Raw genomic sequence first — 25979 nt, 5'->3', positions numbered from 1 at the left:
CAATTCTGTTGATGTTCTGTGCTAAAACACATTTAATGGGGGGGGACTAGCGGCTTTCATTAAATACGTGACCTGACTTGATTTTGACACATTTATCAGATTTATGCTGTGTTGAAAACAAAACCGCGACTTGGACGGATCATACAAAAGTACGCTGACCGCAATATTCCCGACAACTTAAACCGATCATTTTTTTGTTTTTTTTCTTTTGTTTTTCTTCTTAGTCATGTCGCGCTTCTCTCCTTTCTCATTTTCTTTTTTTATTTGTTATATCTGTGTGTGTGTGTGTGTGTGTGTGTGTGTGTGTGTACAGGCTACGGCTTTGTGGACTTTGACAGCCCCGCAGCTGCTCAGAAGGCTGTGGCCTCGCTGAAAGCCAGTGGAGTTCAGGCACAGATGGCGAAGGTAAGCTTTTCTCTGCCCTTCACTCCCTGGTCCGCTTCAATTGTAGTTATTACAGTGTGATGAAATTTTCTAGGCCCTTCTCCATCTGTAAACCGTGGAATAGAGCCGGGTGTGAGGTGATGGCGCTGTAAAGATGGTTATGATGGAAGAGCGATAGTGACAACACCGGCGCGGGGGTTTACATTCATGACATGTTGATTGAGGGGAAACTGATAGGTGCGGCTTCGACCGAGTCCATGATACAGTTATCGATTAACAACCGTGGCCCTGATGGGATTATTGATTCGAACCCTGAAAGATGAAAGGGCAGAGCAGATGGTTTTAGCTGGATTCTCCGCCCGACATTTCCCCTATTTGCCGTCGTATTACCCCTTCAAAAAAGTTTCTGTATTTTTTTCTCCCCTGGCAATAACCCGTCCAGTTTGGGACGACGATTGTAGTCGCCTTTTCTTTTGGTCCCTTGCGGTCGTTTCTCCGCGTCCTCTTCCGTCACGGCGTCTAACTTCACGTTGACGAAAAACGAGGCTATACGCGTCGGAGAACGAGCACGTGAAATCGGGAAGCGTGAGTGTGCGGCGCTCTTAATTTGCATGCATATTATCATCCGTCACATCATTAAAACCGTCGCAGGAAAATCACCCATATGCTTATCTGACTTGTATCCAAGGGAGCGCGCAGGTTACCTCGCCGTTCGTCCCGGTTCGAGTCGCGTGAGGCGACGGACGTCTAATCACGCGGGTCTAACCAGCACAAACACAGTATCTGTCTGCGTTTATGAAAGAATAGCCTGCATTCCTTTCAGAATCATTAAAGATGTAACGCTCATACTTCCTTATATAAATGGGAGAGAATGCAATTAAAAGGGGCCGGTCTTGAGGCACAAGGAGAATCCCATTGAATTAAACAGCAGCAAGCCTCTGAGCCACCTTCGCGTCGCTCTCCTATTAAACCTCTTTTCATTAGACTTCCAACTCTTATTTTGTTCCTTACGGCTCGGGGGGTCATTTGGAAGAGCAGTGTTGATGTGTTTAGCTGTTATTAAGGAGAGAACAACCCTCCGCTCTCGGGAGATGGAGTTTTCCGGAGGGATGGAACGGAGGGCGAATGAAAATTAAATTACACCGACTTCTTACTGTTTCATCAACTCATTATGAACAGAGCTGGTGGCGTCCCGGATAACTTTTCCGTATCGGGATGCGATGAGAAAGGCGGTTCAAAAACATCCGATCGTCGGATAGTCGGCGCCGCTCGAGCTCGTACCGCTTATAACGCGAGCGACTTCATTGCGGACGGAGAAAACGTCTCTGTTCGAAAACATTAACTACCAGACAGAGTGACTCAGACAATTCCGTCCACCTGAAAGCGCACGCCTCGCCAGCTCACATATTTTCCTCCCGGCTCACTGATGTTTTGCAGATTAACTGGAATTGCCGCGTTTGTCTTAGAGTCTCATCTGGAGGTGAGTTAATAGCTTTTTCACGCACACACACACACAAAAAAAAAAAGCACAAAAGTGACAGCACAGGGAGAAAATCAGGGAGGTTATTTGTAAAAAGACAGATGTGATATCAAAGAGAAAATCAAATATATGAGGGGATAGGATTTTTTGAAATGAATGAAATGTTGAATGGAGGAGAGAAAGAGTATTTGAATCATCTAAGATCGCTCGGCTCTAATATGTCCGATCACATTTAACCATTCGGAACACGCGCGGTATTGCAGGTGTTTTTGGAGCCGCCAGCTCGCACTAATACTTTTTAGATCCCGCGCAATTTTTCAGCTAATGTCCACGAAGACGTCTGCGCGTACTTGTGCAGATAAGTGGAAAACGAATACGAGATTACTCACCGAGACCGCGCTTCACCAAATGGGTTCCACCTCCTTTGCTCTCTGAATGCAGTTTTTTTTTTTACCAGTAATTATGCAAGCCTCGCTCAAATGCAAGGAAATGTACCGCGCACTATAAATATCATCGTAGCGTTCGCGTGCACGGGGTCATTACGGACCCTCAGCTTGCAGCTCGTCCACACGCAAGGGCAGCAAGTGCGCAAACCCTGGGAAACCAGGACGTCCACAGCCCTTCCTGTAGATGCCAATCTATTGTGTGTTTGTGAAACGCGGCCTCGAAGCTCATTCGAAAAACCTTCTCAGTTGAATTAAAAGATGTTTGTTGTACCCGCGGCGGCGACAGCGCTACGTCGTGAAAGACCGGTGTGACTTTGAGAAACTTCTAGAGGTCTCTTCGTGTGTTCGGATCAAATTTTACTATCATTTTTTTTCCCTCCCCCCCCCCAAAAGGATTCATTACTCTATTGAGGCCTCACACAAATGATCATCAGCGAATGAACCGGGAATATATTTACTTCTAATTCGGATAAGAATGACCTCCTCTGATACCGTCCGCCATGAACCAATTCAAACAGCAAAATATTCAGCTCTGAAACTAAACGCTCTCAGAAGTGCTGCTGGTAGCTCGGGATTTGTGATGAATGCAACTAAATATTGGTAAAGCTGCAACGCAACGGTCACGAGAAGTTTTAAAACATGGATGCGATTCTGCACAGAATGAGATAAAGAACCGCTTGGTGTATCATTCTTTTCATCGGATAACCTTTGTGGACAGAAGCTCAAGTCTACCGCCTTCAATTACCGCAGCTCTTAACATTGTCAGTTGAAAGAAGCAGGATATTTTCTCTTTTTAATTGAAGCGAGTAGTTTAGTCTTTCTCTTTTGGCATCACAGGTGAAAAGTCACCTTCAAGATCCGATGACTTTTAAGCCTTTTTTTTTTTTTTTTTTTCGCCACCCCTTCAGAAACCAAAGCGACCGGATTTCGGTGAAACATTACGAAAGGTGTTTGTGAATCGGGTAAATATTGACCGATGTCACGGGCGTAGCATCCTGTTTGTTCGGTGCCTTTATCATGCAAATTGGAATTTCATCATATATGACGGGATAAACCCGCGGAGGTCGGAAACGTTAGACTATTCCCCAAAAAAGGGGGACACCGGGGTAAATAATTATCTGACGTGATTTGCTTACAGACAAGTAGTGCCGGGCTGCTGCCAAGTCTCTGTAAAAACACTTTTCAAGCGGCTACACGGCATGCAAAAAAAAAGCAGCATCTTAGCAAAACAGCAGCAGCTTGAGCTCTTCCTTTGTCTCTGCAAAGGATATGTATTTCCACCGCGGCGGGTTTGGGTCAACACTGAGTCACTGTAATTATGGCATTAGTTAGTGAAAGGAAAGACGATTTTTGAATGATTTATTAATCAAGTTTATCAAATCGGAGATGGAAATGAGTGTCGAATCCTGCTCGACAGCTGGACTGGAATAAGAAGCACGATGGGAAATATGAAAGAAATATATGCGGTGAAAACCCAGGTGTTATCCTCATATACCACGGGGTGTGATACAAGATGCCACAAATGCCGGATTAAATCGACTCATTTAAATACGGTAATACGCAAGCGCGGCTTTAAAAAAATAAAAATAAAAATGTTATCCGCCATCCTCAAAGTTACCAGGGATTCGAAGAACTTACTGGCGTAACCCACGAATCAATTAGAGTGCAGTTGAGGCGAGATTAGACTGTTGGTGTATATAATTGAATTCACAGTGAGAAACTCTTATCCATTAAACCCGGAAGATTGCCCTGACATCTTCTCGGTGATAGGCACATGTTTTGTTTGCAAAATAAATGAGCGGGGGAAATATAACAAGCCAAGACGTGGAGGAAGAAGTAAATGTGCGAATGGTATGTTCTCCGCTAACTTCCTCAGTCGTCCGGATAATTACTGTTGACCCGAAAGATGATTACTGCTGCAGCTGCACCCCCTCCCCCCCCATTTTTCTTGCTACAAACTCCTTTTCCTGGACTCGCCTCTCACTCCACCATGCATGTTTTTGTATGTCGGTCCATTCCGTTTGATATCTGGCATGGGGGTGTCAAACTCAAGGCCGCATCAGGCCCACGAGCGGGTTTAATCCAGCTAAAACGTAGCATGCTTCAGGGTTGAATTGAACCATAGGTACCGTCGTTTCCGGACTATTGTGCGCACCTGAATATAAGCTGCACCGGCTAAAATAAATACATGCATGCATATATAGGTCCTACTTGTCTATAAGCCGCAGGTATTCATGTTGTAATATGAGATATTTCAAACACAAGCATTTTTTTCTGCTTTTTTGCTTGTAATTAATATACTGCTCAAAAAAAAAATAAAGGAAACACAATGTAACTCCAAGTCAATCACACTTGTGTGAAATCAAAATGTCCACTTGGGAAGCAACGCGGATTCATTTGGACTTATTTTAAGGACATTACATAAAAAGTTGGATCAGCCTGTCGTGTGTTTTTCCACTTTCATTTTGAGTGTGACTCCAAATCCAGACCTCCATGGGTTCACACATTTGATTTCCGTCGATCATTTTTGTGTGATTTTTAAGAGTACTACAGATGCAGTATTTGTGTTTAGAATGCTAATAGAGAAGTACAAGAGAAGGCCAGAGGGAGCTGCATCGTGTTTTTGTAGACTTAGAAAAAGCATATGACAGGGTGCCAAGGGAGGAGCTCTGGTATTGTATGAGGAAGTCTGGAGTGGCAGAGAAGTATGTTAGACTGGTGCAGGACATGTATGCTCGCAGTGAGACCCTGGTACGGTGTGCTGTAGGGGTAACAGAGAAGTTCAAGGTGGAGGTTGGACTCCATCAGGGATCAGCTCTGAGCCCCTTCTTGTTCGCAGTGGTGATGGACAGGCTGACAGATGAGGTTAGACAGGAATCTCCATGGACCATGATGTTTGGAGATGACATTGTGATCTGTGGTGAGAGCATAACACAGGTTCAGCCCCCAAAAATCCATAAATTAGCCGCATCCTTGTTCAAAACGTTACAAAAAGTAGCGGCTTATAGTTTGGAATTTACATAACATTAACAATAATTAACATGTCATGATTTTACCCCATCCGGCCTGCTTGGGAATAGATTTTACCTTCGTGTGAATTTAAAATGAGTTTCACATCTGTAAAATTCTGTAAAATTTGTGTGCACGTGTGTGCATGCAAGCGAGAGAGAGGGATCAAACACAAGCCGATCTCTTTATTGCTTTCCCACGCTTCACCTTTACGGTTTTGTCTGGATATAACGTGTGTGTCCGTCAGGTTGCACATCGAAACATGACACCGGCGATATTCAAAGCGTATCATATTGAGCGCTGGAGGTACAGTTTGCTTCGAAAAGGAGAAGAATGAAGGTTAGTCGCTGCAAGACGGAATATATGTGTGTGAATGAGAGGAACGGTGAAGATGCAAGGATCAAGAAGTTGGAGGATTTAAAGGGTCAACAGTCCAGAAAGTAGGAGAGTGAGGAAAAGAGGTAAAGAAACGGGTCCAAGGAGGTTGGAATGGGTGGAGAAAAGTGTCATGAGATGGAAGACTATCAGCCAGAAGGAAAGGAAAGGTGGACAAGAAGGTGGCGAGACGGTGACAGAAACAGCGACATCGACCAAAAGGCTGCAGAGATGAAGATGTTGAGGTTCTCTTTGGGAGTGACCAGGATGGAGAGGATCAGGAACGAGTCCATCAGCGGGACGGCACTTGTTAGATGTTTTGGAGAGAAAGATGGTTGGGTCATGGACAGAAGAGCGAGTGTGAAGATATCGGTTGACGTTAGTTGTCGTAAAAGAGAAGGAAACATAGAATTGGGTTAGACGTTACATTTTTTTACATTACATCGCATTTGGCAGACGCTTTTATCCAAAGCGACTTACAATAGAGGACATAAGGACTGCAAATACACTTGCAAATACACGATGCACAGGAAATATAAAGAACAGTAAGCTTGGGTTAGTGAGTTTTTTTTTTTTTTTTTTGACAAAGACATACACAAACGTACACACACACACACTGCATAGCTTAACTTGCTGCCTAACCTGATCTGGGGCATCAGCGCAGTAAAAAGTCCTGAAAGAGAACAGTTTTTACCTGTTTCTTGAAGGTTGAGATAGATGATGCTCGTCTTGTCGCTTCCGGAAGTTTGTTCCACCACTGAGGTAGTAGAACTGAGAACAGTTTTGCAAAAGGTACTGCTAGTAGGTTTGTATCGGAGGACGGAGAAGGTTGATCCCTGAAGGGAAGATCATATTTTGTTTAATCCGCTTTTTTTAAAACGACCACCGCCTGTATTTCAACCTGTGTTACAATCGCACTGCAGAAGTTCTTCATCGGACGGCATCGCATTGCAGGATTGCGGTCGTAATATTTTTACGGTTGGGGTTCGTATTAGTTTTGCGTTACGTTCACAGTCCAGTGTGCTGCAAGGCTATAAGGTGTGTGTGTGAGTGTGTGTGTGTGTGAGTATACTGTAATAACAGTTACAGAGGGCCAAGGTCATTATGCTAATTAGAGTGACGGTACCACTGGCAGCGACACTTCACACCTCCCTCCCTTTTTTCTCTCCCTTTCTTCTCCCTGCATCCTTTGTCCTTGGCATCTCCTGCCTTTTTCTCCCCCTTTCTTTTTTTTTTCCTTTTTCTTTTTTGGCCCAGTTTGCTCCCGTCATCTGACACCCCGCTTCTGCCACCACTCTCCCCGTGTGTCCGTGTGTGTGTGTGTGTGTGTGTGTGTGTGTGTGTGTGTCCGCAGCAGGTGCTGCAGTGCTTCCTCTAGTCATTAGTTACAGAGCCGAGAGAAAACGACGAAGGGAGGAGAAAGATGGAGGATTGAGGGCGGGAGATTCACTGTTCATACACACATATGCACATGCTTTTATTTAATTTCTTTTTTTTCATTTATTTTATCATTTATCAACCGCCATCGGACTCTGAGTCGGTCTTTCCGATGTGTTTCTTTCATACTTTCTATCTGTCCTGCACCTCTGGTCTGAAAGGTGCCAGATGCCCCATGTTGTTTTTTAGTCTGCTGATGTATCCAATGTGTAATGTGTGTGTGTGTGTGTGTGGGTAAGTGTGTGCATGCGCGCTTGACAGCTGAAGTTAGTGATGGGAAGAGGAGGACATCAGATGAGAGGCGGAAAAAGAACAAATAGACAGAGAGACGTGAGCATCTTTCTCTTTCTCGCCCCGTTTTCTGCTTGTCTATCACTTTCTCCAAACCATCATCTTGAAGCCATTTTGTTTCCTTTTAGGCTGTTTTTGTATTCTATACTGTTACTGTTTTCTTACATTTCATCTTTGCCCGGTCGAATCATTCTGTTTTTTATTTTTTTCCTCGCCTTTCTCAGCCAGGTACGATAGAATACGCAATCCCTCTCACCAGCCGTCATTCACGATGTGGAATCGGGCATGAAATGGCTCTTCTTTTGTCACACCAACACTTTGCAATTGTGTGGACAAACTGTTGCTTATTTGTGCTTAAATTCTGACAATATAATGCTTGAAAGGTTCAATTGAAACTTAAATCTATCGGTAGCCGCTCCCCTTTTTGTGATCACCAACTTCAAGTTTGAGAGATTAACATAAAGTCGCTTAATTTTTTATTTTTTTTTCCAGATTTCCATTAGACTCTAAGCTCTTCTCACTTTCATTGTCAAGGTTGCGGTTCGGCTCTGACCGCACGCTGACTAATCCTCAAAGTGTAGTGCGTTCAGTTTTTATAATGTCAACCATTAATGGCGTTTTTTTTTTTTTTTAAAACACAGCTATATTCACTCTATAGCAATAAAAGCAGAAATACCAACCAAACGGACCGGATCACCTCACGATGCCAGACCCGCTTCGGTATCGTATCTAAGAATAAGAATAAGAACAATTTTTATTTATCCCGAAGGAAATTGTTGTGCCAGAGTAAAACATAACAATAATAAATAATAGTAGGAAATTGTATAAACAGTATAAAAAAGGGGGGAGAATAAGAAATACAAATAAAACTATTAAGTGTCAAAGTAACAAGTCAAACAAATCTTTGCTCATCAAAGTGAAAATAAGAGTTTGTTTGTTTTTTTGACTCTTCTTAAATCGCTGTAAACCTACAGCCGGTTATTATGTGTATATTTTTTTTGTGCGTTAAAATCGGTCCGTGCTAAATAAAGTGAAAAAATGACCCGGTCTGAATTTAATCTTAAAATTGCTCAAACGATCATATAAATACGTCGTGTCGTTTTCAGTTGTACGGATCGTATACAATCGTGTTTTATTTCACTTGTCTATATTTTATCATCCATGTATCTTCCTGCCCGTCTATGATTAGACATTTGATTAATTCTATTTTTTCAAGTCCCCCGTCCTCATGCATGGTTCAAGGCTGAGTTTACATTGTAAAGTACAGCTAATGAATCTCATTTAGTTTAAATGTGAAGGGTAGGGAGGTGGCCAAGGACGTGTGTGTGCACAGCTGCTCTGAAATGAAAGCTGCAAGTGTGTGTGTGTGTGTGTGTGTGTGTGCTGCTCTATGTGAGGTAGAGGACAACAACGAAGGGAAGGAGGAAAGAAAGAGCCAGGACAGAAGAGGATGCTGGAGACGGGAGGGGAGTGGGAGAGAGACACTGAGTGAGACCCAATTGAATTAAATGTAATTTGGCCTGAATGTGCACAACCATCAGCTGCTCTCCAATCTTATTAACCCTGCATTACCAGCCATGGGTTTTGTATATCTGTGTGTTAGTGTGTGTGGAGGGAGAAAGATGGAGGAGTTAAGTGGATAAGTAAGGAAAGAAAAGGAAGAGATGGACAGAATGGGCGGAAGAGCATGAGAGGAAAAAAAAAGATGAAGGAAAAATGAAGATGAATTTGGGTGTTTGAGTGATTAATGTGCTTCAGTGGTAGGACTAATGAAAAAATAACAGCAATCAGGATAAGTTTTATCGACGGTTAACTGATTTTTTTTTTTTTTTTTTTAATTATATTATGTTGCATGAGTGCTGTTCATTTTCAGTTTTACAGTCAAGGCTGTGTGTCTAAACAAAATAAACCCATATGGGATTATAAATAATTATCGTTAATGTTTTTTTTTACCTTCATTTAACTATACCTTTAACTAGTCGTGTGCAAATTACAGGGTTTTCGTAAGGACTAAGTTTGGCTTTTTTTTTTTTTATAGTGCTGGGTTAAGTTTCTTAGTTTTTTTTTCTCCGCTAATTTAATTGTCTGCCCTCTTGAGAATCCAACTCATTAAATAATTAACTTTAACCTCACAGCTAATCAAGAACCGTGTAGCCTTGTGAGCTTAGCAAACCAGAGACACAGCAAAACACAACAACATTGTCAGACATGGTTCTTTAATGCATCACTGCAACTCCAGCTCAAGAAGGCTTCAGATAAAATGTCACAATTCTTGCCTCCTCCTGAAATTTCTCACGGGAATATCAGTGGAAGGGTGAGTGAAGCCTGACGTGTCTGCATCTCGGACTCGCCGAGCAATTTTATTTGTTTAACACAACGAGCTGCAGAAACGTACGTATGTTGCGATCCCTACACGTGATCAAATATTTCATCATTACGTCATTACAATATTTAACACGCTGTGCTTTAAAACCTCATGACAAACTTGCCACTTTTTCTTTTTCTTTTTTTACATACGGTACATGATAATGAACTTATTCAATCTAAAAAAAAGCCTCGTAGTTATCGGAGGATCCTACGAGAGAAATGAAATGCAGATTTTGCACAGTCAAAATCCCTTTTGAAATAAATCTGCATTTGTCTTTATTTAATCCACAGTTGACTTTTTTTTAAATTTTTTTTAAAGAATATCAGTAAGCGCTTTGATTGTATATCTCGCCCGGAGCTTTTCAGCCAAAAAAACATTCAGCCAAAAGGCCCCAGACTCGTAAATACTTAATGCATTGTTCTCATTAGAAAGGCTAATGATGCTAATCGGAGCATTTGGATTTGCCATCAGAGTTCTCTTGTTAGACAAAAATAACGTATAGATCACACAGACTTAGGTAGCAAATGACCAACTTGTTGTCTTTTTTAACATATATTATGTAAAAGTGCTTCCGAGTTCCCACGGATCACATAATTATTCGCGAAAAAAGAAATGAACCTCGAGTTACTTTGAGTTCTTCGTCACTCTAATTCAAACTAATAGTTCTGATGGGAACATGAAGCAAATCTTCCATGTATGCAAAGGCCTCGACGAGTCCAGTATTGTTTGAATTCTTGCATCAGCTCCGAAGCTCTGCAAACCAGACACTTTTTATATGAAGCGTTTAATAATTTAAACCGCGGCTTTTTAGTTCTACTTATACGTTATCTTTATAGACAGCGACCGCTCTCACAGAATGAATTCTGCAGCTCTGTTCATCGGGGCAGACAGCAGAAATTGGGCTAAAACCAAACTGGTTGGTGGTTGAATGGTGATGGCAGCACTCTGACAGAAACATCCCCTGAGCTCCAAAACCTGAAGTGAAACAAACAGAACAAACAACCAGAAAAAGGGGAAGAAAAAAAAAAAAAACTTGCACCGTGAAGAATTTTCCCTGCTTCGCGAAGACATGCCACATAACCGGAACACGAGGACCCCTTCAAAAAGGAAGAAAAATAAATAAATCCAAATAATTTATAAGACCTTGTTTTCAGAACCTTGAAAATTTAGAGGTTCTTTTTTTTTTTTAATTGACAGAATAATTCATATCTTCCCAACAAATGTAATTCATACTTCATCAGATTGCTAAAAATAGAAGCAAAAGATGGCAGCATGGAGTAAGAGACACATAAAGGCAGATTGTGGGATAAAAGACGAAACCAAAAGCCAGGGTATTCAGTGTTTAGTTTAGTATTTAGTTTATTTCATTTTGCAGGGCTGCCATTTTTGAAATAATTTTCTTCCAAACCATTGTACATCGGTAACAGCTACACAAAGCAGTATGAAAAATTTGATTCCTACTGTCTTTCAATTAAAATAATTTTATATATATATGTAATTATAAAAAATGTATATGATATTATATCATATTATGTTATATTGAAAATTTAGATTTCTACTGTCTTTCAATTAAAATAATTGTATATATATGTAATTATAAAGAATATATATTATATCATATTATATCATATTATGTTATATTGAAAAATTTGAGTCCTATTTTCTTTCAATTAAAATAATTTTATATATGTAATTATAAAAAATATATATTATATTATATTATATCATATCACATTGAAAATTTTGAGTCATACTTTCTTTCAATCAAAATAATTTTATATACGTAATTATAAAAATATATATATATTATATTATATCATATTGAAAAAAATTATTCCTACTTTCTTTCAATTGAAATAATTTTATATATGTAATTATAAAAAATATATATTATGTTATATTGTATTATATACACATGGAAACAAATGGAAACAAATATTAATTACGAATTGAAAATGTTCTATGTATAATATATATATGTGTATAATATGATATATATATTTGATGCATGATACATATATAACATATACACATTTTCCAATTTTGAATAGTGTGAGGATATAACTACATTTTAATTGCTAATAAACTAAATTTAAAAAAAAAAAAAAAAAATCAGTCACTAGCTCGTATTAGGAATTATTTCCCGACCGCTGAAGGCCTCACTCAAGAATGAAAACCTCCAGATCAGTATCACCTTAGCGTTGCCCTCAGGAGAATGGAAAACAAAAAGGAATGATGGAAATATTGCCGCGATCAGAGGAGGAATGAAGTAGGCAGCTGGAGAGTGGGGGTGGTGCTCGGTTTTGATGGAGCCGGGTTGAGAACAGCTCTATAAGGACAGAGATAACAGGAAAACACTATAAAACGGCTCCCATCACATTCTCCCCCCTCTGTGGAATTAGCCTTTGAGTGGGCTGCCGGAGCGAGGGAGGGTGCACGGAGAGATTGATGGAGGGAGGGAGGGAGGGAGGGAGGGAGGGAGGGAGTGGGAAGCTGGAAGTGAGGGAGGATGGCGAGAGATGGAGGGAATATGGAGTGGGCAGCTTGAACTCTGAGGAGACACAAGGCAAAGAGGAAGTACATGGAGGAAATAAGAGGAACAAAAGCACGGCGCCGCGTCGAGCTTTTTCTTTCTCGCACGCTGTCAAATACGTCTGAAATATATTCACGCTGACAAAAAAAAAAAAAAAAAAGGCCGTATTTTATGGGGACGCTGTTAAATGTTTTTCCCCCCGCCGTCTTTTGCCTGATTGGCTGTACACTCCTCATATCTCTCATTGTTATTGGTGGCCAGGCATGTTTGTTGTTTGTCATTGGGCAGACAGCCGACTTGGCCGGATTCACAATCTGATGGCATAATTCAGCCATCGATCAAACCGCGGACGGCGGAAGCCAACGTGATTCTCAAGGCAGAGAAAGAGAGAGAGAGCTTTCGGAGTACAATATCACAAATCAAATGCCCCCAACCTTTTAGTGTATCTGAGTCTGCATATGAAAACCAATAAGGACGGCTTTCGCTCCGTCTGCTCGTCTCACGAGTTTTGTCTTCGTGAAGTTTCTTCTTTCTACGTCTCGCCGTCGGTTATTTTTTCGTGACGATGGACCCGAGTGTCGCCTTTTAGTTTGTTTGGTTTTAGTTGGTTAAATACAGTAAACCCTCATTTGTCATCCCGCAATAGGATGCAATTCTTATAGAATACAATACTGTACTGTAGAGTGAAACCAAAGATCGAAACCTGTTTTCAGGTCGGAGCATTTTTAAAAAAAAATAAAAATATAAATGTTTTCTTACAAATAACTGATAGTTTTTAGAAATACTGTTCAGTCATTAATCCACAAAGCTGAAGCGACTCCACAACCCATTTTTGCATCCTTGTTATAACTTATCGCCGCTGTTTTCCTTATGTTATTTTCCGCCTTCTTTATGTAACGAACTGAAGAATCACTTATTCCGTGATGGCGGTCTGGTCTGCCGTCCTTTATCGGATTAGGATGCAGAACACAACATACTGTTCTGTCAAAAAAATAGCTTTAAAAATCTGCGCTTAAAAAAAAAACTGCGTTATAGTGAGGGTTTAATGTATTGCATTGTTTTTAAGAAAAATGTACAAACTGCACGCGTATTTAATCGCCGCTGCTCCGGCTTTCGCTCCGTCCAATCATCTCACTCCTGCTTTTTTGTCTTCATGTAGTTTCTTCTTTCTACGTCTCGCCGTCGGTTATTTTTTTCGTCGGAAGCGTCGTGACGATGGACCTCAGTGTCGCCTTTTAGTTTGTTTTGGTTTTAGTTGGTTAAATACAGTAAACCCTTTTTCACAATTTTTTCACAATTCTTATAGAATAAAATACGGTATGATAGAATAAAACTAAAGATCAAAACCTGTTTTCAGGTCGGAGCATTTTTAAAAAAAAATATATATATAAATGTTTTCTTACAAATAACTGATAGTTTTTAGAAATACTGTATAGTCATTAATCCACAAAGCTAAAGCAGACACCATTTTTTGCATCCTTGTCAAAACTTGTCGCCTCTGTCGTCTTTATGTTATTTTCCTCCTTCTTTATGCAACGAACCGAAGAATCACTTATTCCGTGATGGCGCCCGTCTGCCGCATTCCGCATGTCCAGAAGTTTAACCTTTTCTGCGATAGTTAACATCTTCCTCTTCCTTTCGGTGCAGAACGTTACGTCGACATGGTGGGTTTTGTCACGGAGAAAATTTGGAAACGTAAATTTGGCGAGCTGTAAGGAGTCGGAGATTGTTGACACTGGTCTGCCGTCTTTTATCCGATTAGGATGCAGAACACAACATACTGTACTGTAAAAAATAAGCATTAAAAAAACTGCGCTAGAAAAAAATCTGCGTTATAGCGAGGGTTTTCTGTATTGCATTGTTTTTAAGAAAAACTGCACGTGCACTTAATTGCCACTGGGGACGTTGGTGTTCATTCCTTTTCAAAATTTCAATCCCTAAATGTCAGCAGAGATTTCACCCCCAGTTCAAAATCGAGGTGACATACGTGAGCGGCCAAGAAAAAAAAAGAATATGCAGAAATGATATACTGATTAAAAACACTATAAGTTTGAAAAAAATGTGCTTTATTCAGGTAAAGCAACGGGTTAAAATGCACATTACATATCATGTTATTTCGTCACATTTTTGTGTGTATTTCTTTGTTTTTTATGCACATTTTAACACATGACAACGACAACATTGTCCCGCAGTGCATTTCAATCTCTGAAGGAAGCGGTGAAAATGAATTTAGAGCACACGCTACAATAATGCACATTTAGACAATGCATCTATTATTCGGAATATCCGTCTTTTCTTTACAAACCCAAGGTGTGTCCCCCAACTACGCTGAAAATGGGTCAGTAATGATGCTCGAGATGGTGACGAGAAACGGTCGATATTAACTTCCTTCCTTGCAATTCATTGTTTGACTCGCTCAGACCCCCACCCACCGCCAAATTAATTTCCCTTCGCAGATCTTTCCTTCGCTCACAAATTCATTAGCTACCTTTATATAAGCCGCTATCTCTGGGCAAACACAGTTAACGCTGCATAATGAAGCTGTTGCCTTCCTCGCCGTTAAAACCAATTCGCTGCCTCAAATATGGCACAGGAGTCGCTTTCGATTCTGTAAGATCATCATCAGCTTCAGCGGAATCAGACAGACGTTTTTGGACAATCAAGGCGAAAAACCAACAGATTGAAAAACAGTTTTTAACCCCGGAGCCGTCATCGCACTCGGCAATCGGCACGACCGTGAACACTTGAACCTCAACCACAGTACGATACAATAACCCCTTTTTTTTCCTTCGCTTTTTTTTTCTACATATTTATCTATTTATGCTTCTAGATGCAATTTAAATTTTGGGCCATATTTTTTCCATCTTATATCTCCAACCCAGAGATGCCGCTATTGTTGTATCGTTGCGCCGCGTCCTGTTTTTTTAAAGTTGTTTTCCGTCTGATTTGGATTCCACTGAACCCGAGGGCCGCGATCTTTACATCTCGTGGCGCTCTGTGTCATGACAGTAAAAGTCTTGAATCTTGAATCTGTTCTTGCTGACCATCGACCATCTTGGAAGCGCTGCTATGGATCAATTGACTGGGGAGTTTCTGGGGCAGCTCCATCCTCCTATAGGAATATGTTTCTTCCAGAGCGCCGCCGCTCTCTCTGTACATCAGAGAAACTGCATCACGGAAATGTTTCCAGCAGATTTTGGGGGGATTGGTATGTTACCGACAGCTTTGAGTAGGAACGGAGCAAAACTTTCTTTTTTCCTCGCCTCTCTCTTAAATAAAACGGCTTTTAATGCTGTCATTCATGTCGTTTTGTTTTTTTTACCCCCCATTCCTTTTCACCAAATGATGCTGTTTGTTTTTTTTTAACCCTCTGAAATCGAAGAGTGCAAAGTAACTTTCAAGACAGACAAATGAGTAAAATTGATATTTCTAATTATTCAATGAACCCGCGCTGAGATGCTACATATTTCAAATTGAAATATGCCACATCAACCTTGTTCAATTGTATCACAGAGAACGTCTCCTCTCTCGCTGTCACCGTAAACTGAAATATTTCAAAGATCTGCAAGTTCAAGGGGGGGGAAAAGCTGGAGGCGCCGTTTAAAAATGAATCATTTAGAGGCATTTCATTTCATGTTCGTTTCAAACCATAGGAACTTCCGTATCACATTGAGTGGCATTTCTGGCTGCGCTTATAAATAAAGAGCATATGGCGCTTTGATCCAGGCGCGCTGTTAATGATACAGCGGGTTTTAACCGTTACGGTTTTTCTTTGCGTCTCGGTGCCTGCGTGAGAATTAACAAAGAGGCGCGATCGGTGTCTGTTTTCCTGATCGGTTAAGTACGGGTAAGTTGACTGGTTAGAGGTGAGTTGATTGTCATTAGCTTCTATCTAAGTACGATTTGGGATTACGGCTCTGTCGGGAGCCAAACAGACCAGTTTGTGGTGGGTTCTCAAATGACAAAGCCTTAATGAGGTTCGGTCTCGGGAGCACACTAAAATGGCTCAATTTGGGCTGGAAGGGTTTAAGAACCCTTATTATAGTCTAATCACTTGTGAGAGGGGAGGATGTGGTTTGTACAGGTAAAATGAATGGATAATTGTGAGCGCGCTGTCATGAGATGTCCTTGGTAGAGGATATGATGGTAATTAGGCTTCTGTTTTCTCAATGGTGTTCCCAGCGATGAGTCTATTTAACCTTTTTTTTTTTTTTTTTTCCCGGAGGCTGTGTGTGTGTGTGTGTGTGCCCGTGTTGCATCTGAGATGAATTAGTCAGATGTGTCCGTGCATGTGTGTGTGTGTGTGTTAGCGTGCCCTTTAGTATTTGCTGACTTTGGTTGGTTTTCCCGCTCTAAAAGTAAATAACCTTGGACCACCAAGCTGTCAGCTGGCCCCTCTGTGCCCTCATCCTGACATCTAGAGATGACATGGGAACCTCTGCTCTGTCATCTGAGAACTATGGCCACACACACCACGGGTGCAAAATAACACTTTTGTGATTTTGAAAAAAAAAAAAAAAATTAAAAAAAAGTGCCGGATACGGAAAAAAAAAAGAATCTCAGCGCACCGATTCCGACGTGTTGCGATTGAAAGATGCGTGACCTATTTCCTGCCGTATCTGCGTTTTATTTTAATTCTCCTGCATTTCGTTATTCACTGTTTCTTCATCCTTTCTAGTTTTTCTTTGTCCACTTTGTCCTTGTTTTGCTCATCGCTTCCAGTCCTCCTCTCTCTGTCTCCCTCTTGCTCTCAAGCTTTCTCCCTGGAGGTTACTCCCTCCAGTCTAAAAAAAAAAAGAAAAAAAGACGATAACCATGGCAACAGGCCATGGTTCTCAAGCTTTGGGCCTGTAGGACAAAAGCATTGATCAAGATGAAATAGTGTCAAGTGTAAGTTCAAAACACAAAACACACACTCTTATGCGAATGTGCTTCCAAGGAACAGTCATGTTAAGGGTAAATAAAAATTTTACAAGCTATTTGGAATGACTCAATCAGAACTAAGGGCGATGCATTAAAGCTGTAAATGTGTCTGCTTTGGAGCCATAGTCACAGAGAAAATGATGCAGGTGTAATAAGTCACACACTTGCACGCACACTTGCACACACACACACATACTCATACATGCACGCGCACAGAATCCACTAACACTGATGTGGTTGTTTGTTCGCTCTGTTTGCAGCGTGTGAGAATCACCCATGTATGTACATGTAGGTTCTGATGCTAAATCAATTCGTGGCCAAGTCAGAATTGGCAAAGACAAGCGCAGAATGATGTTATTCCAGGGCAGAGTCGAATCGTAAATGCAGTTTCGAGAGCCGTTCGGGAACGAGAAATCTCAAACGAGACACGCGGATCGAAGAGTCAGAGTTCGGTGGCCGGTAAAATGCGGTGGTACAAGAAGACTCGGCAAATTCGTCCCGTCAACTCATCCGTTAGCGTTGCACAGTGGACTGTCGTGAAATGAATGGTTGCAAAGGTAAACAATGCACAAACAATGTGGAGATGCTTAGTGGTGCCATTCAAGCGAAAGGGCCGCGCCCGTGTAGCCTTCTTGCCTAATAGATGTATTCAAAGCAGCGGTTTTGGTAAAGATCTTTTTATTAAAGTGCAAACCGTTTTTCAATCTCCTCCTGGAGTTTGTTGCCAAGGTCAGCTGAAAGTGAGGGTGGACGTTGAGGCTCAACTTGCTCAAGCATACAAGTCAGGCGTCTTGAGTTACTTCGATATGAGTGAAAGTGGTGTAAACCTTCAGGTGATTTGGCAATCTCATTTTTAACTTTTGTGCTGCACAATTTAGGGTTAAAATCGGGTTTAAGTCTTTGCATTGAAGCCACTCATTTACACTTCAACTGTCAGTTGCGTATGGAGACCATCAAGAGGAAATTTCATATCAAAATGCTATTAATGCAGATACTGGAGATTGTCAGTTATTACCAATGAGAGCTGAAATCTGGTTGAAGTTGTCATGACACTTTTCCCTGATTAAAATAACTTGAAAGGAATTCAAGTATTTTATTATTATTATTATTATTATTTATTGTCATCATTAGTGTTATTATCATTATTATTATATCCTGTATTATGATGATTATTATTATTGTCATTGTTATTATTATTTTTGTTATTCTTGTTGTTGTTAGGGTTGTGATGATGGTGATGCCATTTAAACTATTCTTTTTTTTTTATAATTTATTCCAATTTACAGTTCCTTTAATTGTTTCCCTCTCATTGTGCTTTGTAATTTCATTTTCCAGTATCTGAGAGCAAACCACATGCCATTAGCAAGGAGAAGGCAGGCAGAAACAAACAAAAAAAAACCCAAACATGTTTTCAATAACTCTCTAAAAACTTTATTAATATTCTTTCCCCTCATCCGAGAAAGTGCCTCCTCAACGGTAATCCGGCAGGCCTCCTACTTTATTGCATTTTTCTAATAAATGTTCCACAGAAAGACAATCAGGGAGCATTTCGGTGCAAGGGGAAGAGAGACAGGGGAAATGGAAGTGGTGGCATCTGATTCATTTTTGCTGTATAGTTTAACTTGCTTTTAATCTGTTAGAGAAGGTAAAGCAGGAGGGTTGTCTAGGTGACCAGACACCCTGGACGGGTAGGTTTGAGACTTGTTCCTAACTAGCAGGAAACCTCTCAAACTCTTTCACTTTGTGTCCCCACACATTTCCTGTCACTGCCAACCGGGCATTATATAATAAAGTAGAAATATTACCGCAGTGTGATAAGTCTGATAAAAAGGCTTATCGATAAAAGCTTTCTGACTTAAACGACATAATTGAAAAAAAAAAATCTAGCTTTTGGTTGGAGTGACTCACCAAAAAAACACCGAAATCTTACATACTTCCGGTACGGTAAGAAGAGGAGGAAGCATTAATAAAAATACCTTTTGGTTTTGAGGATTTCTGTCTAATGAGATTGTTTGCTGTGCAACAGCACTTTATACTCTTAAATAATTAATCCACAGTGACCTAAAATGCTAACTCAAACCGAAATCAAATGACATTAAGATAATAATGTAAATATTCATTCTACGATCGGCGCTTCATTTCAGCTTTCAGGGCTATCTGGAAGCGGTTTGGGTTCCAACCCGTGGCGGTAATATTTGTTTGCGACGTCCTTGCCGCTACTCACGCTACAAATCATTAACTTTACAATTCTACGGACAATTATGTCTCATTAAATTTGCTGTCTCATTAAATGTAACGCACAACAAATTATTTACAATACAGGCGTGATATTTCAATTTTTTAATACCTCCTAAAACGGATAATTCGCAAGGGCTTCTCGGATTAACTTTACATTGTATTACCGCTCCTCCGGGTCATTTTTTTAATTCCATTTTATTTTATTTTCTCTTTGTCACTCACTTTTGGTTTACAGCGGAGGGGCCACGTGAGGTTGCCGGCATGTAACCGATACCCAAACATAGAATGAAACCTATACTCGCTTTGAAACCCAGGCAGTGTGTTTGTGTTTATGTGTGTGTGTGTGGCCTGAGATGTCTAAACTTCTGAGACAGCTCTCTTTGTGATGATTCAGCTTCAAATGGAGACTGACAGTCCGGCACTTACACTCTTATTCTTTCTCTTTGTAAAAAGCATCTGGGTGTGTACCTGCGGAGTCGGAGACAACTCCTCTCCTCGCATCCAGACTCCATTAATCATTTAGAGTGAGGATTTCCCTGAAGCCCGCTCACTTCTCAGACAGACGCCACGACACGAGGCTGAAGAGGCCGAGGATGACACAGAGCACCCAGAGATTCGCTCTAAATTCCCCCTGTTTTCATTAAAATTCAAGCTTCGTCATCGTTCTTTCGAGATCGGATTTTTGGACGGGAGCCGATATTATTGTCTCGACAGACATAACATCTGTCATTTTTCTTGTCGGACGGTGTGTGATCTAAACGGCGTTTCAATCGGTCCTGATGTAAATTGAAATGAAGAAGGAGGGAAAAAAAAAAAAAAAAAAAAGTCTGGTATCGATTTGCCTCGCGCGTTCGACGTCGGGAGCGAAATTGTCATCCAAGGGGAAAACGCGCGTGGATGATATGATGAATGGGAAATTTACAGCGTTACAGCGTCGGGAATGTGGAACATCTGCGTGCGAAATATCCATGACTACACACACAAAGTCTAGTCGGGAAGTGCACGGCCGTGTCAGTCGCTCAATGACGTTGCCCGGCACCAAACGATATAAGCGTAGAAGGTGTCGGCGACACACTCCTCGCAGGAAAACCGATTATTCAACCGACGTTGGATAAATGTTAGCGAGTGGATATTAGCCCCGTCGTGCTATTAGCGATTTTGGTCTTATCGTGCAGCGCTCGATAGTCTTCAGCTTTATCTCGCATTTCGTAATTTTGAATGCTCAAAATACCTTGTCGATTTAAACAGACCAGATGTTTTAAATCCGCTTTTTTTTTCTACCGGGTGAATAAAGGTCTCGGGGATCCTGTAAAATTCTCAGCATGGCTGCGGAGTTGGAATGAACAGCAGAATATGACCGTTTTCAACTCCACTTTACCTTCTTTTGAGGTTGGTCTTTGTTTAAAGTGGGAGAATTAAAACGTTTTCGTGAATGTGTTGGTGAAAAATATGGCCTGGTTAAAGAATAAGCTGAATTATTCAGCTAATAAAAAGAAGATTGGCTAGACTGACTTTCGTGTCAATTTAACAACGTGCTCTTATGTGCCGGGCTGCTCGCTGGGAATTTCCGTCTCGTCGAGGGAATGGAAATTTCGCGTGAGTTTTTATTGACAATTAACAATGCATGCATTCATGCGCGCTGTCAAACTGTCTGTTCAACCAGACCCGAAGAAATAACCACATGACCAGACATGAACTATACAGAGCTCTTTGGAGTCGCCGCTGCTTGACAGAATAATACTGATGATGGAGAATACGTGTGTGTGTGTGTGTGTGTTTTAGTGTGCCACAGTTGATTTAAAATATCGAAATCATGATGCTGGCGTTGTTCTGTTGGCATCATCAGGCCATGATCTCGGTTCGCGGCCGGGATGAGGCCTCCAAATCCGAGATGTTGTCCGGATGTTCACCTGGGGTCGGGGAGGAGGTGCCGCCCCAGGCGGGGGAGTTCAGGTATCTCAAGGATGGAGCGTGAGACGGACGGCTGGATCGGTGCGGCGTCTGCAGCGATGCCGACTCTGTACCGGTCTGCCGAGCCAAAAGGCGAAGCTCTCGATTTACCGGTCGATCTGCGTTCCGACCCTCACCTGTGGTCACGAGCTGCGGGTGGTGACCGAAAGAAAAAGACCGCGGATACGAGCGGCCGAAATGAGTTTCCTCCGCAGGGAGGTTGGACTTTCCCTTTGAGATAGGGTGAGAAGTCGGGTCATGGAACGCCTCGGGGTCCCCCTGGACCAGGGGTCGGCAACCCGTAACACCCAAAGAGCCATTTGGACCCGGTTTCCTCAGAAAAGAAAACACCGGGTGCCGCAATTACTTCTTGACGTCTAAAATAAAGGTTCCACTGTATATATTGCTTTTTATTACCTTTACATATTGTATAAACAAGTGTGTAGTGTGTTGCTTCTGAAATTCACAAAGTATAACAGAGAAAATTCAATTTTTATTTATGCAATGAACTCATTTTGAGCTTTGGACTTTCAGAGGGTTTAGCGGAGCCTTGACCTTAATTTTAAAAATAAATCGGGAAAAAAGCACTGTGTCAGTAAACAATAAAAAATAAATATTTGCAAAATATCTTGATAAATATTTATTTTACCTGGTTTATGGGACTTCTGCTCCTGAACTTCTGTGCAGGTATACCGGCTTCCGCGAGTGTGACGTTATTTTGAGCGGCGAAAAATGATAAATATAATTTTATTCAATATTTCAAGATCACAATAATCTTCCAACTTAGAACTAAAAGTTAAAAAAAGGAATTAACACAAATGAAATATACTTCAATCAAATATTCATCATTTATTTTCCCAAGCCTCTCGGTACCGCAGTGTACCGCCGGTTGCCGACCCCTGGTCTAGAGGAACCGGCCCATGTGGCAGGAAGAGGGAGTTCTGGGTTTCACCGCTCCGGCTGCTGCCTCCGCAACCCGACTCCGGATGAGCGGAGGAGGACGAATGAATCGATGGACGGTCGGTGCGTCATAACATTGCGATAAACAGGCCGGAACTGGTCGTCCGGTAGTTTGCAGACCGCAAGGTCATATTGAAAACAAACGGCGGGCGAAGAAAATGACCTCCAGGGGGAGTCTTCGCACTTGAGTTTGGAAAAAGGTTCAAAACAAAAGGCAACGAAGGTGTTAAACATCACCTGAAGAACAAGGTAGAACAGAAAATCCCACAGAAAAAAAAAATACTCTTGAAACCGATGCTGCGAAACGTTTTATGTTTTATTCAATCATTCACTCACTATCAATACTTGTTGGCCTGCGCTCAGGGTGGCCGAGGGCCGCGGGCGATCCCAGCTGTGGTTCGGCCACGTTGGACAGGCCGCCAATTGATCACAGGGCCACATAGAGAGACATACAACCATTGGATCGGCCATTCACACATCTTGACACTTTATGGTCTCCAATGAAACAAATGCTGCACTAAATTCTGCAGCGTCAACAGTCTCGCCTACAAAGCTATCGAGTACAGATTCTTTTCAGGCCCCTACATTTTGTTAAAACATGAAGAATGGGTCAGAGTTGTGAAGCCCGTGCTAATTGAAGGACTATAGATTCAGCGCAAGACTGATGAAGCCTTTCGGATTGACGGGCGAAACGTTTTAAAGTGAAGAATTCAAGTCCCGTTTCAACAAGAAAGCTATTGTTGGCAAATATTTCTAGCTCTGAACTCGAATAACGCAGCACAAATTAAAGAGAGATGGGAAAAAGAGGCCACCTTAAACATATTAAAGGACACGTGGGAAGAAATATGTACCGAAGCACATCTGGTAACTAGCTTGAAAGTGTGGAGGGAGTTCAAATGGAAGGTCGTCACCAGGTTCTTCTGGACACCTGAAACTACAACTCATTTGAATTTGGCTCCGCGTATTCAAATAGTCGCTGGATAAATTGAGGTGCACACTTTGACAATCAAACCCACACTTTTTGGTCAAGCCCGAAACTAAATATATAATCCGGAGGGAAGTGTTTGAAACATCTAAAGAAGTATTCGGTAGAAATATTCCAATGGACGCGGCAGCGGCTCTGCTGGGTTCATTACCGGGAGCGACAAAAAATATCTCCACAAATATTACAAACAACAGCAGTTTCGTCACATGCGTTCCAGTGAGGTGGCTGAGAAAATAAAGGAAATAAGTTACTCTTCAATTCTGCAAAAAGACGTATTTATGAAAAGGTGGAGCGACGCTATGAGCTGTACTATGACATTGGGGAATGCCTGTATACAAATTCAATCTGTATTATTAATTATTCTATCATAAATTTTATTCCATCTTTTCCTATTCTTTTTACGCTTATTGCTTTTTTTCATTTTCCTTATGAATTCATTTTTATTATAAATATTTCTATTTATTGCGTTTTTATTATCTCTGGGCATTTTTTTTCGAGTCCTAATTATCATTGATATCAATTTGAATTTAAAACCGGTAAATTTGATGTATATGATTCGGTAAATGCGATTATTTATGATTATATTAAAAAGAAACTCCCACGATGCCTGAAATAAACAGGGGGGGGGGGGGGGGGGGGGATTCAAATGATCCCGGGATCAAAATGTTGCAGAATATGTGACGGAACGTCTGCAGGGCAACTGCAATTTGTGAAATTATTTCACAAGAGTTGACAAGAAGTTAGAGCTTCTGCCTCGAGGCAAGAATGTCCGTGGTTCGATTCCAACAGCGGCTGCCTTCCGATGCGGAGTTTTCGTTTCCTCCTGCATGTGCCTGCATGGCTTTCCTTTTCTTTTTTTTTTTGTTGAAATTATGATATCATTAGTATATAGGTGCATATTTTTCTTCCAATACGTGTACTTTGTTGCCGAGTGTTTTCTCAGTTGATATTCCGTCGGCGTAATTGTGTGCATTTGGCGCTGTAATTCCCGTCGAGGTTCAAGTTGTTGTTCCCAGGCCAACCCCGATTATAAATGAAGCGCTGTTTCTGCTACAGAGATGCCCTGGACGACAAATCATACTCTCCAGATGTGAGGGAGCGTAATCGTTTGGTGCAGACCCCGCAAAAATCACATTATCATTTATCTTTTCGGCGAAAATGAAATGCAAAAATAACAGTTCCCGCCGAAAATTGCGGGTTGCGCCGCAATCGTGTATCTGTCAAAATAATCACAATTTGAGATGCATATGTGTGTGTGTGTGTGTGTGTGTGTTAGCATGTTGCCCAGATCATCTGTCTGCATTCCAGGCAATTAGACCAGCCAACAGCTGAGTCCCATTAGCCTTGATTACAGCATTCAGTACAAAAGAAGAGCAGACGATAAAGAAGGAGTCAGAGGAGTTGCCGGGTTGCGCGCCATGCTAGTACGCACCGGGTGTGTTTTAGCCATTTTGCTTGTGGGTGTTGGCGTGGCTAATCGTTCTACATGGGATATATGAGTTATAATCGTGCCTTGGCGTTGCTGAAGCGCCTTAACAGTCTTAAGGCCTTTCAGACTGTGAGAATCGCAGTCGTGATGTGTTTCGCATCCATATCGATAAACATGTGTTTCACTTTTTGGCAGATTTGCACTCCCCCCTTCTTAAAGTTCCATCTTTTCTCAAACCAGAAGTAGATAACATGCATATGTCTGGTGGATCCCCACAAGATGAGGAATGTCATATTTTTTCAATCAGTCAAAAATACCGCATTCGGGTTTTGGCCTGCAAAAAGGATCAGGGCCGAGTTGTTAAGAAGTAACAACCGCGCAACCGCAAGAAATGACGCGACTCCTGCTCAGCTGTAGGAAAGACCCTCTAGACTGTTTGTGCGGTCGGTCGGGGAATAACGTCTTCAATCCGACTGCTGATCGGCACAGCGGCTACGATCGCACAATCAGGTCAGTATGTGCTAAGTTTTTGTTTTTTTTTTTCTTTTAAACGCCGGTGGAAAATGACACCGATCCACGCAGGAAGCATTATCGTCTGCATCTAGCCTAGGATTCTCTGAATCTCCACTTCCTCGCCGTTTCCACGTCTCTCTTCTATCTTTGTCCAGCCTTCCAACCCCCCCAATGGTTGTGTCACAGGATTTGGTGATTGATTCCAGCTCTGGAAGGTTGGCAGGCAGGCAGGGAGGCAGCATACATGCTGGTGTTCAGCAGGGACTGTACTCTACTCTGATGCTGTGATGAATTACTAGGCTTTTAATACACACAGAGGACAGAGTGAGTGGGGGGGGAAAAAAGAGAAAAATGGGATGAAAACCGAAGAAGGATAGATGGAGGGGATTGTGTGTGTGTGTGTGTGTGTGTGTGTGTGTGGGGGGGGGTTCCAATAATTACCTAGAAAGACCTTCTTAATGCTTTAGGTGAGTCATGCACTGAAGACTGAAAGCATGAGGGGGAAAAAGTGCTGTCACGAAATTGACATCGAAACTTAATCTCTCTCTTAGTCAAGTGTGATTCAATTTCTTTAAACAGTCAAGGTTTCTTTTCTGCACTTCACATCCCAGAAAATGCACACGCGCACAGACAAGATAAAATATTTTATGCCATCAAT

General features: G+C 41.5%; 1 protein-coding gene across 5 annotated transcripts in view; it reads left to right on the top strand.

Moving 5' to 3' along the window:
- LOC147229202 (RNA-binding motif, single-stranded-interacting protein 3-like) overlaps positions 1 to 25979 on the top strand; it is a 141456-nt gene that overhangs the window by 61626 nt on the left and 53851 nt on the right. For all 5 annotated transcript variants that reach the window (XM_086156061.1, XM_086156062.1, XM_086156057.1 and 2 more), the window contains exon 4: positions 314 to 405. In XM_086156061.1, coding sequence (XP_086012187.1) covers positions 314 to 405 — 92 coding nt within the window. The remainder of the gene's footprint in view (positions 1 to 313; positions 406 to 25979) is intronic.

Source organism: Fistularia commersonii, chromosome 11 (genome assembly GCF_037954325.1).
Source record: "Fistularia commersonii isolate RoL2024-O1a breed Wild chromosome 11, RoL_Fcom_v1.0, whole genome shotgun sequence".
NCBI classification, from domain to species: Eukaryota; Metazoa; Chordata; class Actinopteri; order Syngnathiformes; family Fistulariidae; genus Fistularia; species Fistularia commersonii.
Note: the sequence above shows the minus strand (reverse complement) of the source record. Positions and strands in the feature narration are given on the sequence as shown.